At 39.8% G+C, this 17438-nt stretch overlaps 2 protein-coding genes across 6 annotated transcripts in view; one reads left to right on the top strand and one right to left on the bottom strand.

Moving 5' to 3' along the window:
* Window positions 1-3054: 3054 nt before the first annotated feature.
* Window positions 3055-8104, top strand: FAM162B (family with sequence similarity 162 member B). Its single transcript, XM_061366181.1, has 4 exons — window positions 3055-3215; window positions 3598-3709; window positions 7301-7409; window positions 7642-8104. Exons 1-4 carry the CDS (start codon window positions 3101-3103, stop codon window positions 7738-7740), a joined length of 435 nt encoding a protein of 144 aa, XP_061222165.1. The 5' UTR covers window positions 3055-3100; the 3' UTR covers window positions 7741-8104.
* Window positions 8105-8203: 99 nt separating this feature from the next.
* The window catches only part of KPNA5 (karyopherin subunit alpha 5), a 20385-nt gene continuing 11150 nt past the window's right edge, over window positions 8204-17438 (bottom strand). For 4 of the 5 annotated variants that reach the window (XM_061366173.1, XM_061366176.1, XM_061366177.1 and 1 more), the window contains 5 exons: window positions 17118-17196; window positions 15435-15560; window positions 14102-14229; window positions 12315-12493; window positions 8204-11855 (listed from right to left, as the gene is read on the bottom strand). In XM_061366173.1, the coding sequence (XP_061222157.1) occupies window positions 11668-11855; window positions 12315-12493; window positions 14102-14229; window positions 15435-15560; window positions 17118-17196 (700 nt within the window). In that variant the 3' untranslated portion in view covers window positions 8204-11667. The remainder of the gene's footprint in view (window positions 11856-12314; window positions 12494-14101; window positions 14230-15434; window positions 15561-17117; window positions 17197-17438) is intronic. The other variant, XM_061366175.1, reaches the window with a different exon arrangement.

Here is a 17438-nt window from a genome sequence, read left to right as displayed (position 1 = left end):
ATTCTGTTAAGATACTCAGTTACACCATAGAATCATAGAATAGTTAGGGTTGGAAAGGACCTTAAGATCAACTAGTTCCAACCCCCCTGTCATGGGCAGGGACACCTCACTCTAAACCATCTCACCCAAGTCCTTGTCCAACCTGGCCTTGAACACTGACAGGAATGGAGCATTCACAACCTCCCTGGGCAACCTATTCCAGTGCCTCACCTCCCTAATAGGAAAGAATTTCCTCCTTATATCCAATCTAAACTTCCTTCCCCTGTTTAAGTTTTAACCCATTACCCCTTGTCCTATCACTACAGTCCCTAATGAAGAGTCCCTCCCCAGCATCCTTATAGGCCCCCTTCAGATACTGGAAGGCTGCTATGAGGTCTCCACGCAGCCTTCTCTTCTCCAGGCTGAACAGCCCCAACTTTCTCAGCCTATCTTCATATGGGAGGTGCTCCAGTCCCCTGATCATGCTCATGGCCCTCCTCTGGACTTGTTCCAACAGTTCCATGTCCTTTTTATGTTGAGGGCACCAGAACTGTACACAATACTCCAAGTGAGGTCTCTTGAGAACAGAGTAAAGGGGCAGGATCACCTCCTTCAACCTGCTGGTCACGCTCCTTTTGGTGCAGCCCTGGATACGGTTGGCTTTCTGAGCTGCGAGCTCACACTGAAGCCAGCTCATGTTAATTTTCTCATCGACCAACACCCCAAAGTCCTTCTCTGCAGGGCTGCTCTGAATCTCTTCTCTGCCCAACTTGTAGCTGTGCCTGGGGTTGCTCTGATCCAGGTGTAGGACCTTGCACTTGGAATGGTTAAACTTCATGAGGTTGGCATCAGCCCACCTCACAAGTGTGTCAAAGTCCCTCTGGATGGCATTCATTCCCTCCAGCGTATCAACCAAACCACACAGCTTGGTGTCATCAGCAAACTTGCTGAGGGTGCACTCAATCCCACTGTCCATGTCAGCGATGAAGATGTTGAACAAGACCAGTCCCAATACTGATCCCTGAGGGACTGTCGTAGTTTAACCCCAACCATACAACTTGTTCACCCACTCCCCCCCCCCTCTTCTCGCCCTCCCCCTACTCCTGGAGGGATGGAGAGGAGAATCAGAAAGAGTGCAACTGCCACGGGTTGAGATAAGAACAGTTTAGTAACTAAGGTATAACACAAATCACTACTGCTACCACCAATAATAGTAATGATAAAGGAAATAACAAGGGAAGAGAATATAACACCCCATCACCAGGCAACCGATAACTTGCCCCCCAGCCCGACCAAGCACCAACCAATACCTCCTCCAACCCTGCAGTCCACCCTCCCTTCCTGGTAACTCCCAGTTATACCCTGGGCATGACGTGCTGTGGTATGGAATACCTCTTTGGTCAGTTTGGGTCAGGTGTCCTGTCTCTATTTCCTCCCGGCTTCCCCTCCTCCCTGGCAGAGCATGAAGCTCACAAAGTCCTTGGCCAAACCAAAACATCATTTTTATCAGCTTTGTTCCCAGCCCGAAAGTCAAAACACAGCACTGCACCAGCTACCAAGAATGAGAAAAATGACTGCTGCTGCTAAACCCAGGACAGGGACACCACTCGTAACTGGTCTCCATCCAGACATTGAGCCATTGACCATAACTCTGTGTGCGGCCACCCAGCCAGTTCTTTATCCACTGAGTGGTCCATTCATCAAATTGATGTCTCTCCAATTTAGAGACAAGAATGTCGTGTGGGACAGTGTCGAACACTTTACACAAGTCCAGGTAGATGACATCAACTGCTCTACCACCACTGGTATCATGCTGACATTGGCTGTTACTTACTAAATATGTATTCTGTGATGCCTTTTCTGATTGCTGGATGGATTTATTTATTTATTAATAAAGGTTTATTATGTCCAGAATGTGAAAGGGAAAAAAACAAACAAAACCAGAACTTTTTTAGTGAATCATAGAATATCAGTTTGGAAGGGACCATCTGGTCCAACCTTTCTAGGCAAAGCATGACCTAGACTAGATGTCCCATCACCCTGTCCAGCTCAATCTTGAAAGCGTCCAACACTGGGGTGTCCCCCACTTCCTTGGGGAGATTATTCTAATGGCTGGTTGTTCTCATTGTCAAAAAGTTTCCTCTTGTGCTCAGCTGGAATGTGCCCCAGTGTAACTTGTGCCCATTACTCCTCCCCTTTTTCCATGTGACTCTTTGTAAAACAGGAGTCCCCAGCTTTGTAGCCACCTTTCAAATACTGGAGTATGGTGGTGAGGTCTCCTTTGGGCTGCCTTTTCTCAAGGCAGAACAGAAACATTTCTGTCAACCTTTCCTCGCATCCCAAGTTTCCCAGTCCTCTGATTGTCTTTGTGACACTTCTCTGGCCACTTCTTTTTTTTTTTGTAGAGTGGAACAACTGAACACAGGATTCAGTGTGGTCTGACAAGCGCTGAATAGTGAGACAATGACATCTTTATCTCGGCTGGTGATACCCTTGCTGTCGTAACACTGCATCCTGTTGGCTTTCTTTGCTGTAGCTGGACACTCTTCACTCATACTGAGTTTGTTGTCCACCAGGATCCACAGGTCCCTTTACGCAGAGCTGCTCCTCAGCCAGGCAGATCCCTGTGTGTGCTGCACTCTTAGATTGTGTTTTCCCAGGTGTAAGACCTTACACTTGTCCCTGTTGAACTTAAGCAAAGTTAATTGGATGTAATTGAAAAAACAAAACAAAACAAAACAAAACAGAAAAACACGTGATGAGAATCAGTGTTAAAACAACAGAAGCATATATATGGGCAGGTCTGTGTTGGGTGCGTAGAGCCTGCCTGACTCTAAATCATGCCTCTGAAGCACCGCGGTGGTTCCTTTAACCGAGCTTTGCCTGAACCGTTGAGGTGCCAGTGCCAAAGCTGCAGCCCAGCAGTGCCTTAGGTGAGCACGACAGCCTGTCAGGAGGGCCAGCCCCCTCCTTGCCGGCGGCTGCTCCGCCTCGTCCCGCCTCGCCTCCGGGCGCGGCTGGAGGGGTCCGCGGGGCGGGACCAGGACCGGGATAGGGGCCAGGACCGAGACCAGGAGCGGCACCGCTCCTACCGCATCAGAGGGTCCCGCCGCTCCTCGCCATGCTGCCGGCGCGCCTCCTCCCAGGGCGGCTGCTGTCCGCCTCGCCGCTCCGCCTGCCCGCGCCGCGGGGAGCAGCCGCCGGGGAGCCCGCCCGGAGCCCGGGCACCACCCGCGGTAGGGACACCGGCGTGAGAGGGACGGGTACACGGGCACGGCTCCGCCGCAACGGCAGCGTCTCGGGGCGGTCGCGGAGGATTGGTGGGGACCGGGCGGGAGCGGGGCTGGGGCTGGGGCTGCCCCGTCTCGGGTGGTCGAGGGTTTTCCCTGCGAGCTTCGGTATCCACAGCTCAGGCTGCGGGGAGTTGCGGCCACTGCGTGAAGGGCTCTTCGAGAGACCGCGTGGCGATAACTGCGGGGCGGACACCTCGAAGTTTAATCCGTGAGCTCCTCTTGCAGAGAGCAGTACGGGCAGGGTTTTGGCTTCCACCCTTCCTACCACCCATCATTCACTCCTAGTGCAAAGTGTGACGGAGTGCTTTTTTTCTCATTCTTGAAGCCGAGCAGGCTCACAGGGTGGTTGCAAGTTACAAGCCTTCGAAGTTTGACAAAAAAATCCTCGTCTGGACTGGGCGTTTCAAGACAGAAGAAGATATTCCTCAGAGGATCCCGTAAGTGCGCTGCCCTTGTCCAAGGGGAACATGGAGCTGAGCGGAAAGTGGTGGCGTGATCCTCATCTTGAGCATTTCCACAGAGCTTGAACCAGTCAGATTTTCAACACTGAAAACTTGGAAACAAATGAGAGGGCAGAAGAGTTTCCTGTCCTGGTTAGAGGTTAAGATGAACAAATGTTCCTTACTGGAGTCCCCAGAGCCTGGGGTTAAAAGCTGGATCCATCTCAGTAGATAGCCTTGGTTACACTTACGTACTGGCTTGTTTGTTTTGCTTATTCCTAACACGAAGTTGGAGAAGGATGTTATTGGTAAACCGATATAGCTCCCAGTCTAAGGGAGATGACTGTCACTGTATAATTTACATCCAATAAATTATGATTTATTATAGAATTTGAGGAAAAACAGAGAAGGGAATTATGAGAAAAACATACCCCACCAAGGAAAAACAAGTACTTAATGTAGCCTTAGCCTCCCATTCTTGCTGACCTGCTGGACTAGATGATGTTTGAAGGTCCCTTCACACCCAAATCATATCGATTGTGGCTCTCTGATCCACTGGAAGTTAGAATCCCTGAGGAGAGTCAGTCACTGAGCACACAAAACCACTCCAATGCCAACTGCTGCCTTTTTCTTAGGATGTTGGAGAACATCTTGGAGGTCTCTCTACAGGGCACAACCTTTTATCATCACGGGATGACCATGGTCCCTGTCTTGGGTGGTGTGTTCTCTTCATCAGGGACTGCAACAGTAGGACAAGGGGGAATGGGTTTAAAGTTAAGCAGGGGAGATTTAGGTTAGATATAAGGAAGAAGTTCTTTACTGTGAAGGTGGTGAGGCACTGGAATGGGTTGCCCAAAGAAGTGATAAAATGCTCCATCCCTGGAAGTGCTCAAGGCCAGGTAGGGCAGGGCCTTGTGCAACATGGTCTAGGTTGAGGCATCCCTGCCCATGGCAGGGAAGTTGTAACTAGATTATCTTAAGGTCCTTTCCAACCCTAACTATTCTATGATTCTGTAAGCAGCATACAGATCTGTGTCAGGCAGCAAGGTACCTCTTCTGCCTTCTCCTGTTGGCTCCAGATGGTTTTACTGGTGGTTACTGGGCTAGAAAGTGGCTTTCCAAAAGGTCCAGCCTTTCTTGCACTGTGTTAGTTTCACCATTGTCCCCTAGAGAAAGGTTCAGACAGGTCTCAGAAGCTCATAAAGCTGTTCAGGTCTTCGGGAGGTGTTTATAATGAGGCATACATTTGCCAGTCCATACATGCATACACAAATTTCTGTGCGGTAGCTGGCTGAGCAAAGTGAGTGTCACCACTTTGTGCTTTCTGGGTGAGCAAAGTCTTTTTTGGAGCTGTAAGATCGTAATTAGTGACTTATTAGAAGTTGTTGTGAGATGTTAAAGCTGAACTGTGTTGCTGCTTTAACAATTAAAAAAGACATAATTGCAAGCTATTCTTACCTGCAAACACAATATAGATGCTGAAGGTAGTTTGTACCAAGGGTCAAGTCTGCTGTCCTTATTCAAGGTGGCTGTGGTTTGGTTTTGTGAGATGTTTTGATCTGTTTTTAAGAAAAAGCTGTTACTGACTGCAGCTGGGTTTACTCAGAGTCTTCATTAAGGATTAAGTAGCAGAGGCCCTAATGTGCAATTAGGGAAGAACATAATCAGGTCTATGTTACTTAAAGCAGTGGCAGAAAGCAGGGAGAAAGTGAAAATCTGCTTCAGCAGAGTTTCAATTAGTGTGTTGTGAAATATAATTAGGTTAATAAACCACCCTAATAACATTTATGGTTTTGCTTTTGTTGCTACAAATGGATTAGTGGATTAATGATTTTATGTGCTGGTCTTTGCTTTAAAGATGATTTTTACCATTGCAGAAAACAAAAGCAGTTACTCCAGTACTTGTCAGTCACCTGGAAGAAACACAGGAGGTGCAACACATGCTTGTGTTGTGTGTGTTGGCAGGGAAAGGGGTAGTGTGGCCCAGCTGCTCATCAGGCTTGCCCTCTTCTGTGGCATTAAGACTTGGAGAGCAGCGTGGCAGCCCTCAGCCTTGGTACAAATCTGTCTGCAGAACTTCTACTGCAGAAACCTCAGCTGTGCCCCATCCTACCACCCATCCTCTTTGAAGTAAAGCTAAAGGTATTTTTAGGGGAAGAGATTATTACAAGATTTTGCTCACAATATTAAATCAATTCTTTATATATCGTTTTGCCTATCTATAAAACCATAACTATATATTATGTATATTCTTTATCTTATGATCCTTTATCTTTGTATTTATATATAAACCATTCTCATGTGACTTAGGAAAGTGCACAGGAAGTATTAGAATCATAGAACGGTTGGGGTTGGAAGGGACATTAGAGATCCACCTAGTTCCACCCCCCCTGCCATGGGCAGGGATACCTTCCACTAGACCAGGTTGCTCATAGCCATGTCCAGCCTGGCCTTGAACACTACTAGGGATGGGGCATCCACAACTTCTTTGGGCAACCTGTGCCAGTGCCTCAGCACTGGCACAGTAAAGAATTTCTTCCTAACATCTAATGTAAACCTGTCAGTTTAAAGCCATTCCCCCTTGTTCTGTTACTACACGCCTTTGCAAAAAGTCCCTCTCCAGATTTACTATAGGCCCCCTTTTAGGTACTAAAAGGCTGCTGTAAGGTCTTCCTTTAGGAGAGGAATGAACATGTAAGAAACTGTACTCCCAAGTACTATGCTTGACTCTGAAGACTTGCTGAAAGCTTTGAAACCATTTTAGTGATGCAGACATTTCCTACACCACCAGTTTGCAGCAGCATGCAGCCTGCCCAGAATGATGGAGGGTAGAAAGGGGAGCCTGTCCCAAGGCAGCTTGCTGGGTTGTACTCTTGCAGCAACTCCTGACAGATGCAGGGCAGGAGTTTTCATTACTTTAACCTTAGATGACCAGCAAAAATAATCATGTAGATTGTTCTTGTTTGGTTATGTGATCCTGTAACAGAGGAGGCTGACACCAGCTGCCCACTTTGCATAAAGCTGCTGTTTTTCTAAAGAACTAAAATCTCTTCACTTGTAGCAGTTCAAGCTCTGTTTTAATCACCTACGCACATATGTGGAGTGCCTAACCAATACTATATGGGACACCATCTAAACAGATGTGACATTAATTACTAAAGTTAATTTTGAATAAAAGGAACTTGCTTTCACCACATCTGGTTGACACCACATATATGTCTCCAGCTGTTTAAAACAGATAAACCCCATTTTACTTCCACTATGTTTAAACAGAGATAAAGGAATGATTTGTGGTAAATTTACCCCAAATATTTGAATACAAATATTTATTGCAGGAGTTTTGTTTTGTTTTTTGGTTGGTTTTTTTCCCAGCTTAAGAAAGAAAGAATTTCAAATCCATTAGATGTTGATTTTCCACTGGAAATGGGTTAGGGTCAGAAAATGTGAAGTCTTTGGGTGGTCCATAACCTGTCACAGCAAGCTGGAGATGCATATTTAGAAACTGTTACTTTTCCATTGTGTTAAGTCTGTGATGCTTTGAAGAAGAGATACTTGAGTTTTGTAATGATTCAATAATTTTAATTGCAGGCCAGAGATGCTAGATAAGGCAAGGAACAAAGCTCGAGTTAAAGCTTGTTACATCATGATTGGACTCTCCATCGTTGCCTGTTTTGCAGTGATTGCCTCAGCTAAGAAGGTGAGTCCAGCACTAGCTAATTGCCATGTAGCATGCATAAAAATGATGGAATTCTGTGGAAAGCAGACAACCTAAATAAACAGCAACAGCTTACACCTGTGCTCATTGTAGCTAACCCACGATTCCACTGCCCCTAACATGTAAGTAGCTGCTGGCCTTTCTTGAGATGGGTCCCTAGGGTGCACCGTTATTCCTACTGTGCTACTCTGAAGTGGATGTTCTACTTCTGCAGGCTGCTGCACGTCATGAGTCCTTAACAAGCTGGAACTTGGCAAAGAAGGCCAAGTGGCGGAAGGAGGCTGCGCTAGCAGCAGAGGCAAAGACCAAGTAACTTCACACACAACGCTGAATGTCCTTGTGGGAGCAAAATTAACGGTTGCTGAGAGTGATTAGTGAATGTCCCCAGTAACCAGACAGCTGTAGTATTGTACACACAGGAGCCAATAAAAGTAGTTACAGGATCACAAAAAGAACTGGAGGGTCTCTTCATTAGAGATGCTCAATGTCCTTGTTGCATATAATTAAGATTAAAGTGTTTTGCATATGATTGAAATTAATTACTGCTTTTAAAGGAGAAGAGGTAGTTTCTTAAGAATGACAGGTACGTTTGGTTAAATATTTGCAAAACATATTTAAACCCCCCAAAATTTGTCTCGTGACAGTGCAGAGTTTTACAATGCACAAATCAGCCAGTTTGAATTCATCTGCCTCAGTGCGGTATTCAAAAAGGTAGATGCATTTTCTAGTTTAAGCAGTCACACTTATTCAACCACTAAATAAATACAACAAACATGTGTAAAATAGATTTTATTGGTTTCTGTACGGTATTTGGAGATTTAACATTCCATAATATTGCATACTATTCATGTGTTCTGTTACAGTAATGGGCCTTTGGCCCGGATTTAAAGATGCACTATTACTATCTGAAGTTCATATAGGCAAATTTAGTTCCCAAATGTTACATGAACATATTGTGCCATAAGTAAATTAAATTTCTCATTCCAGATTTCAGTGAGCTCCTGAGGTTCACAGTTAAACTTCAGGTATCAATTGGCAGATCTGTTACAAAAATCCTCAGTTGTACAATTTAGGAGATTTAAACCGAGCATTACCTGTGGAGGACAGACAATAGTGCAATCTTTTCTATTTTTAAAAAGACCCAACAATAAATATTTTCCAGTTGAAAATGTGTTCTACAGCTAGCTTATTTCTGTGTCAACATTATTACTATTTTCTGATTGCTGCTAGCAACAGTGTTTAAAGCAAATACTATGAAATTAAAAAGCTGTATGAACCAGTCCTCAGACAAAAGTGCAACAATGAAAAAATTAGATATGATTCAGTGTGTCAAGAGTAGGGAACTAAAAAAAAATAATCTTATGCTCTGCCTAGTTGCATAGATTAGCTAGTTAATATTCACATTTAAGCAGAACAAATGGTACCCTTTTAATTAAAGCCAAACCCCCAAACCCCTGTATTTTTAAACACTTTGCAACTGATGGGGCACTTCAGAGTCCGTATCTAAAGCCAAACTTAAAGATTTTCCTCTCAGCTTTTTTCTTTTCCTGTACACTGGTTTCATCATCCTATTCACACCCCTGCCTGCAAATGACTACACCAGAGTTGGCCTTAAGTCATTACCTCTGGTTTTTTGTTTATGTATGTGCTTTTTAACAAAGTGGGATGTAAACCCAGTCATAATACAGGACAGGCCATCCTGTACTTTTAACCTTTATAAAGAGCTTTCATTAACAATTTTAGGGTAAATCATATGTTGAGTTTAAATAATGATTTCTATTAGCCAAAGTCATCATTTTTAGTTCCCTTTTAAACCATTACACTTAAATGTATCAGAGGCATGAAGTACAGTTTATCTAAATGCGTAAAGTGCAGTCACTAACTGTTCACACATATAGAATAATATATCCACACAACTGAAGACATTCTTTCAAAACAAATGTAATACTTTAAATGTTCCTCTCTTTTCTTCATTTTCAAGTCTTTATGTAAAGATTTTTATAGTTCAGATTTGGTTTAAATTAGAGAGGCTTATAAATGCAGTTTTTACAGGGTTCTCCAAATAAAAAGCAGGCACAGCTGGTTATGTTATCAAAACAAGGTTGTTAGAAACAACAAAATACCCTGTTACCTGAATATTTTTCTTACATTAGAAGAACATTGAAATTCAGCATTTACTAGTCATCCTGGTAGATTTCCATTATTGTTACCCTGTACTTTGAACAGATGGGGAGGGGGCACACAGGAAAGAAGGAAGGTCAGCATATGAAAACCTAAAACTATGAGAGTAAAAAGGGCATAAATACAATCATCTAGCATTATATGAAAATTTGGCAGCTGTACTCAAGATTATCACACTATTCAAAACTGTTGTATGCTGTACAAATCTAGTTTTAAAGTGTCATTTGCTAAAATATCTCATTATTCAGAGTTCATAAAGTAACAGCACTCCTATATACACTTCTTCTATCTTTCACTATAAAGACTGAAGAGGTTTCTTCCCTCCCAGTTACATATTAGTCAAAACTGACCATTAATCTTAGAAAATCCACTTCAAGTCGCACATTCAATTACAATATAGTATATATTGCTGTAACATCAAAGTGAAACATCTTACTCTTAACTTCCATGGTAAAAAAATCTTAACTATAAAAAGGTACTGCAAATGATGCCGCCTTTAACCTGTATTTTTCAGTGCATTATAGCATTGTTTAGTAATAAGCACAGTGCCATGGGGTAAGTAATTTAAGTTGAAACTGCAGCTTTTCATGAAGCATGAAATGCTGTTGTATGTCAAGGATTTCACTTAACCCAGGAGTTTGATATTAATACAGGTAATAAAAATAATCATACTTCAGCATTAACCCAAAGTACTGGTTTCTCCAAATAAGATATACTACTACTACACCAGAAACACTACTTATATGCAAAGCAGAGCATACATTTTTCTGTTATTCAAAATTGTTAAGGTAAATACCAGAATTCTATTTCTTTTAGTGTATAACAGCAAATACGGTATATTATAGAGCCTAAATATTTAGATGACATTAACTTCTAGTTAGTTTTGGTGTCCACATACTTAATGCTATTTACAGTACAACAAACTTTTCCTTCAACTGGAAAACAGTAATTCACTATTCATTCTTCACTGCAGTATTTCTATTGTCTTACCAGAAGAAAACCAAATTAATCAACTTAAAGAACAATTCAAATGGTGGTAGCATATTTGGTCAAAAACCCAACGCCCACTGTCTAAACTTTCAAGAACCTACTGTACTAGAAAGGCAAACATTGCAATGTTTCTCAAACTAAGCGGTGCTACCACACTTTGACAGGAGACAGCTGTAAGCCATCTGCTTGGTGATTTGTGCAAATCAGCATCTCTGTCACTCATAATCACTGCATTCTTGTGGTAACTACAGCAACTGCTTCTACTGCAAAGTACTGTACTTGTGGCTGACTTTTAATGCCATTTAGCAGCTTTAATTACAGAGTCAACACCAAATGACCAGAAAGCTCTCTGCTGATTCCAATTGGAAAACTTCTGAAATAGTTCTCATTCCACATAATTCAGAAAAAGCTTTTTTTATATACTGAATATTATATTAGGTAATTAGCATTATATATGTATATCTATTATGTCTTTAAATACTTCTTATAAATAAATTCCAACAGTGTGTGGTAAAGTAAGTAATGCATAAAAGTTTCACAATTTAAATAAATATTTTTCACATTCCAATTCAGCTTCTTGCAAGCTCATCTTTAATTCATGCCTTAGTTCTGAAGCAATGTTTTTGCTTCAATAAAAGAGGTAGATTTGATAGAGACTGGGCAAGTCAAGCCTACTGCCAAAAATGCAACCGTCAGTAACTGTATTGCTGATATGCAGTTTGAGACATGAAAATTTCAGAACCACTACCTAAAATTCTACAAAGTCTTAGCTTAACAGTTCTTGTTAAATCACATTTAATTCTTTTAGACATTATTACTCACAGTTGTTTTCTGTACATTAAGAAATAATGAAAAACACAAATACAAAACAAAGAACAGCTGTATCTAACACAATATATAAAAGTGCATGAGCTCTTTCTTCATCTATTTCTGCAAAACATACTCAACTTTTCCTCTAACTTTGGCCATAAAGAAAAGACCTCTGAGGAAGAAAAAAAACCCAAAACCAAACACCCAACCCAAACCCCTACAAGTATTTACATTTTATGCTTGCCTTCACTTCAGTAGTTTACAGCTGAAACCCCTCCATTGGAGCCTCCTGCTGTTGAAACAGAAACTGCTGCTGACTTTCATCCACCTGAGGTGCAATACTGGAGTCCTCTTCTTCAACACCAAAGTAATGTTCTATGAGTTCAAAAGCCTTTTGGTAGATCTCCTGGTTTTCATGCCTCTGGAGAAATTCAATTTTATCAAGTCCTGAATTCAAAACAAAACATTTTCAAAATCTAGTTGCTCAAAATGAATGAATTCAAAGTTAAATTAATTCAATTGTATTGAATTCATTTCTGAACCCATGTATTTCTAGTCTTCTATTTCTGCTGTCCAAGCTGATTTTAAAACTACACTAAAAGAATATCTATTAAACTAAGGAGGAGAAGGCGGCAGTTCTAATGCCTACAAAGAAACATGCCATGCCTACTGTGTCTCCTGAGGGACATTTCATAAACTGACTGCAGACAAACACAGGTTTTCTGCATTTAAACACTTTCCCACCATGTTAGATTATTTATGATACTTTAATGTCCACTTATGCTCAAAGTAATTCTTACATTAAGCTTACCTACAAATTTCAAAACAGTTCATAATGGTTTCGTTTTTTACAGCCTGAAATAATGAAGTTCGGATACGTGGATTATATAAGAAGTAATTTCTTACCATATGCTTCCTCTATAAGGGCACAATAAGGATTAACGCCCATTCCACTTTGCTTAGACTCTTGTTCTCCAAGGCGTAGAATATTTTCAAGTCCATTTAAAGCCACCTGTACTATTTTTGAATCCATCACAGTCAGGAGGTCACACAGAGGCTTGGTACAACCTAGTGCTACCAAATACCTTTATAACAGCAGAAAAACAGAGGGGTGTGGGAGGAAAAACGACTGATTATCCAGCACACATATACTGACATGCCATTCTATCATTACTGGTCCTTAATTTTGCTTTAAAAAAGTGACTGAAGCAAAAAAAAATTCTAGAACATGTAACAACACAAAAAATAAGCTTAGTCTGAATTTTAATGAATATTCCAATTTATCCTAATGAGAAAGTGTAATGTGCATATTCCTAACTGGATGTGGAATTTGGAGTCTTTTCAACTCCTTTTCACTTACGATCTTCAGATGGGTCTAACTGAATGTAAGAGAAAAAGTTAATTTTGGTAAGAAGTTCTTTTCTCAGACATACAAAATTTGGTAGTGGCAGAAATATGTCTGTGTTTACTTAATAAGAACACTGGACACTGCTCTGTGCTAGTATAGTCCATGCTGTCAGCTGACTAAGATATTAGCACTGCCTGTTATAAAGAGGACATAATTTTAAGTATATATATAAAAAAATATTTGGACTCTGAGTATTCTATTCCTTTTTCTACTTTGCGCAAAATTGTGTATGAACTTCTGGAAGTCAGAATCTCTTTGTTTCTAGTAAGAAAAATGAGGACAGTAATGTTCCCCTGCATCAAAAGGTTGCTTAAATGCAGTTTATTTAGTGGTTTTAAATCATCCTGAAGTTAGACAGTAGTACCTGGAGGACACAAAAAAAGACTAAAACTTCATGACACAGATAATATATCTGTATTTTGTAACAAGAATTTACTTTTACCATGTTACAAGCACATTAAAATTTATTTAAAATATGCTAAATTTTATGATGTTACATTATACACACAAAGTAATAGCCAAAAAAACCACCATCAAACTTTCCTCACCTCTGATAACCATTAGCAGAGTTTAAAAAACCCAGAATTGTTTACATTTAAAACAAATAAGCATGTATTTATAGCAACAGATTTCCCATATGCTGTGATATCACTTTCAGTTCTAGCTTCCACTGCCATTTATAAATCCGTTTATTGACGCTGATTCAAACTGATCACTATTCTGACAGTATTCAGGGAAATTAGAAAGTATTCTATATTATTAATTCAAGAAGTCCAGTCTCTCAAGCACATACACAGCTACTGACAGTAAAATCTTAATCAAATTCCATTTTGAAAAAGGAGTTTAGATGCCTGCTTTAAAATAATACTGATAAGTAAGTTTAAAATATATGAAGAAACCACTAAAATTCCTGAAGTCTCTCCACAAAGATACAATCCCATTGCAAAAGTTTTCTAAACAACTCTCCCAGAGTTCTCAATTTTCAACACTGACACTGTTCATTAACTGTTGCGTGTTCTCAGCTCTGGAAGATAACCCTGTGAAAGCTTTATGTGTAACACTACTGAAACAAAGTAGTATCAGTCAATTTATTATTAAGTCTACTGCATATATTTCACTATTTTTTTTTTAATTTCTCCATTTTTAGTCCCTGTACAGACCATTTCAAGGAATTATAGTTGTGTTTAGGATTTTGTTTCTGTTTGTGAAGATTCAAATTCAGAAATAAGAATGCGCCTTAGAGCAGATACTCAGGCAGAGACAACAGTAATATATACAAACTTACCTAATCTGTTCATGGGTTCCTCCTGATGTGGCATTAGTTATGGCCCATGCTGCTTCTTTTCTAGTGCGAAATTCAGCTTTTTGAAGAATTTCAATCAATATTGGAAATATATTTGCATCTATAACAGCCTAAGTGATTAAATAGTAATATTTATTATTGAGGATTTAGTATACACAAAGAACACTAATACACTTCATTACAAGAGTCAACAATGTCTGCTGGTATCAAACAGTTTTCTTAGAAATCACCACACAAACTAGAAACATCAAAATGAAATTCAGAACTACTCCAACATTGCACTGCGGCAGCCATCTGAGTATCTTTTTTTTCTTTCTTTTTCTCTGGTGGACAGAATACTGCTTATTGAACAGGCAAATTTATAAAGTTCTATTTTTAGAACTTTATAAAGTTCATAGAAAACAGTTCTATGACATCAGCACTAAAGCTGAGCTTCTGAACTGGAGATCAAGCCTCAGAACAAAACTTCACTTTGTCCATTTTATTCAGGTTTGTGGAACCCATAGAAGCATTATATCTACAATTGCAGACATCAAGTAGTAACATTTTCATCTCCGAGTGAAGTATGGAGAGGAAAAAAAAAAAAAAAAAAAAGAAGGCATACTGAAACATGTACTCTGATTCAGAATTCTCATTTTTATTGACCACAAACTTTTTTTCAGGTAGCTCCAGACACCTGGAGCAATAGTCAGGATTCAGTAGTTTCCACAAGGATACAAATCAACCATCACACAAGTTTTTTATCCAAGCAAAATGTTCAACATTACCAAATTGGTAGAACTGTCCACTTTTCCCTGGACTTTGTGGAAAATGTTTTGTTTCAACTTTTTTTAAAGAAAAAAATACTTATTACCTTAAGATATGTATTACAATGCAAAATAAAATTAAAGAGAATTTTCCCACAGGGAAAAGTAACAACTATTGATCTCAGACATAAGTATCCTTCCATTTCATTTATAAGCATCAACCACATACCTTGAGAGAAATTAACCAGTTCCTCTAGTACAAATCATGAGAGCTATTTTTAAAGTATTAGTTTATGATAAGTATCATAAGTATTAAAAGTATCATAAAGTAATATGATGCTTTAATCATTTTACTCCAGATGATAAAAAAAATAGAGGAGATTTATAGGAAATTCAGAGGAAAAATTTAGAGGAAAACATTTACATTAGGTAGAATAATACAGTTAACAAATAATGCAGAATCGATGTAGTATGTACTTATGAAGGAGATGTGGTATCTACTTGTGAAGGAGAACTAAGTGGACTGGCAAAATGAAAACAAACCCAAGTAATAAATATACAGGCTTTACCTGAATCTGAGCTCTGTTTCCTGCAGTAATATTAGAAACAGTCCAGCATGCTTCTTTTCGAATAGATTCCTTGGGACTACTAAGCAAATGCAAGAGACAGGGTAATGCAGAGCAGTTCAGAATCACCTAAAAAATTTTGATAATTTAAAATTAGGTTGTAGAATATACATGTATATATACACGCATAGGCTTATGCAATATACGTATGTGAGAAGAACACTTTCAAAAGAATAATTTTCAACTCATCTATATTATAGAAAGTATCATAGATAACATCCTTCAAAATAGGAGTGTTTCATGCCATAGTGTGTGGACAATCCAGCAATTTGAAAGAATCTGCCCTCATTTAAGTTCAGACCAGAAGACTGACAACAGCAAGTCTAAATAAGGCTCCCTAAGGTTAGAATCTGAATAACTGAGAGTATAAATCTAATTTGTATAGTTATGTATTAATTTGGCTTTTTGCAGAGCAGATGTTTTCTGTTAAAATTCCTCAGCAAAATCCTCTCTGTCCTGGTTTTGGCTGGGATAGAGTTAATTCTCCTCCCAGTAGCTGGTGCAGTGCTGTGTTTTGGCTTTAGTCTGAGAATAATGCTGATAACACATCGATGTTGGAAGTTGTTGCCAAGTAGTGCTTATTCTAAATAAAGGGACATTTTAGTTTCTCATGTTCTGGCAGTGAGGAGGGGCACAAGAAGCTGGGAGGAAGCAGAGACCCAAAGTAGCCAAAGGGGTATTCAATACCACAGCACGTCATGCCCAGTCTATAAAATGGGGGGGAACTGGTTGGGAAGGGCTGATCACTGCTTGAGTTGGGCTGGGTATCAGTCAGCACGTAGTGAGCAATTGTACTGTGCATCAATTGTGTTTTCTGAATTTTTACTTCTCCTGTCTTTCTTGTTCCCTATTATTATTACCATAATTATTCCCATTACTATTATATTTTACTTCATTTCAATTATTAAACTGTTCTTATCTCAACCTATGTGTTTTACCTTCTTCCAATTCTCGTCCCCATTTCACCTGGAGGAGTGGGGATGAAAGGGCATGAACAAACAGCTTACGGTACTTAAGTTTTCAGCTGGGCTTAAGCCACAACATCCTCCTATAGGCTCACAACAAATAGTGTAAACTGATCTACTTATTTTCCCTTTAGACTAGATCTCTCAGCCTTTTAGACACCATTATCTTTAAAGCAAAACCTGACTTAGCATTTCCTGCATTTCTTCAAATTCAATTCCATTGCCTAAAATTAAATCTTTAGGACAAATGGCATCAGTAAAACTATCACACATGAATTTATGGACAAGTAAGTACAACTGCTGAAGTCAAAGTTTTCACTTGTAAGCATTGGAAGAGTTAAGAATGGGAATGATAATAAGTAAATGAAACTCCAGTAAGGAGGAAAAACAAAGGGGGGGGGAGAGTGGAAGGGAGAAGCAACACTTAAATTACCATACAGGAATGAAGCAATCCTCTACATTTAATGCTGTAAAACAGTGTTCATTCTTGCAGTAATTTAATGCTTAAAATAGCAGCCCATACTGTCAAATTAGCAACACAGAATTATACAGAGCCTCTTTAACTGATGTATGCAGATACCTGTACTGGACACATATTGTGTAACAATTTTTACAAAATTCTCTCCTGCCAATTATTTTTTCTTAAATCAAGTAGTCTTACCTGTGTTTGGATATCATCCCCAGTAACAATATTTCCAACTGCTCTTAATGCAGGGGATACCACCTTGTAATCATTATGCCTGGAGAGAAATATTAAATTGCTTGATATTACTAAGTGTTACAGTTTTGCATTTTCGGTGAACAAGGTTCACTTCAGGTGCTAAATTCTTAAGTTATAAAAAACACTGTATTACTTCTTACACCTCCCTGCTTAGCCAAATTTGACAACTGCAAGCCGGCAACTGAACTGCTCAAGCAAAGGGCATCTTTATGGAACAGCCCAACTTAAAGCAATCTATCTGTCCAGCAAATTCATTTCACC

The sequence above is a fragment of the Neopsephotus bourkii genome, unplaced genomic scaffold, assembly GCF_033783945.1.
Source record: "Neopsephotus bourkii isolate Nb327-2 ecotype Australia unplaced genomic scaffold, CSIRO-AGI_Nbou_v1 NB_1314, whole genome shotgun sequence".
Lineage (NCBI taxonomy): Eukaryota > Metazoa > Chordata > Aves > Psittaciformes > Psittacidae > Neopsephotus > Neopsephotus bourkii.
This window is presented reverse-complemented; position numbering and strand designations above follow the sequence as displayed.

Coding starts and splice junctions, on each gene's coding strand:
- FAM162B (XM_061366181.1), top strand. CDS start 3,101: ATGCTGCCGGCGCGCCTCCTCCCAGGGCGGCTGCTGTCCGCCTCGCCG. Junction 3,216..3,597: donor GAGCCCGGGCACCACCCGCG/GTAGGGACACCG, acceptor TCATTCTTGAAG/CCGAGCAGGCTCACAGGGTG. Junction 7,410..7,641: donor TGATTGCCTCAGCTAAGAAG/GTGAGTCCAGCA, acceptor CTACTTCTGCAG/GCTGCTGCACGTCATGAGTC.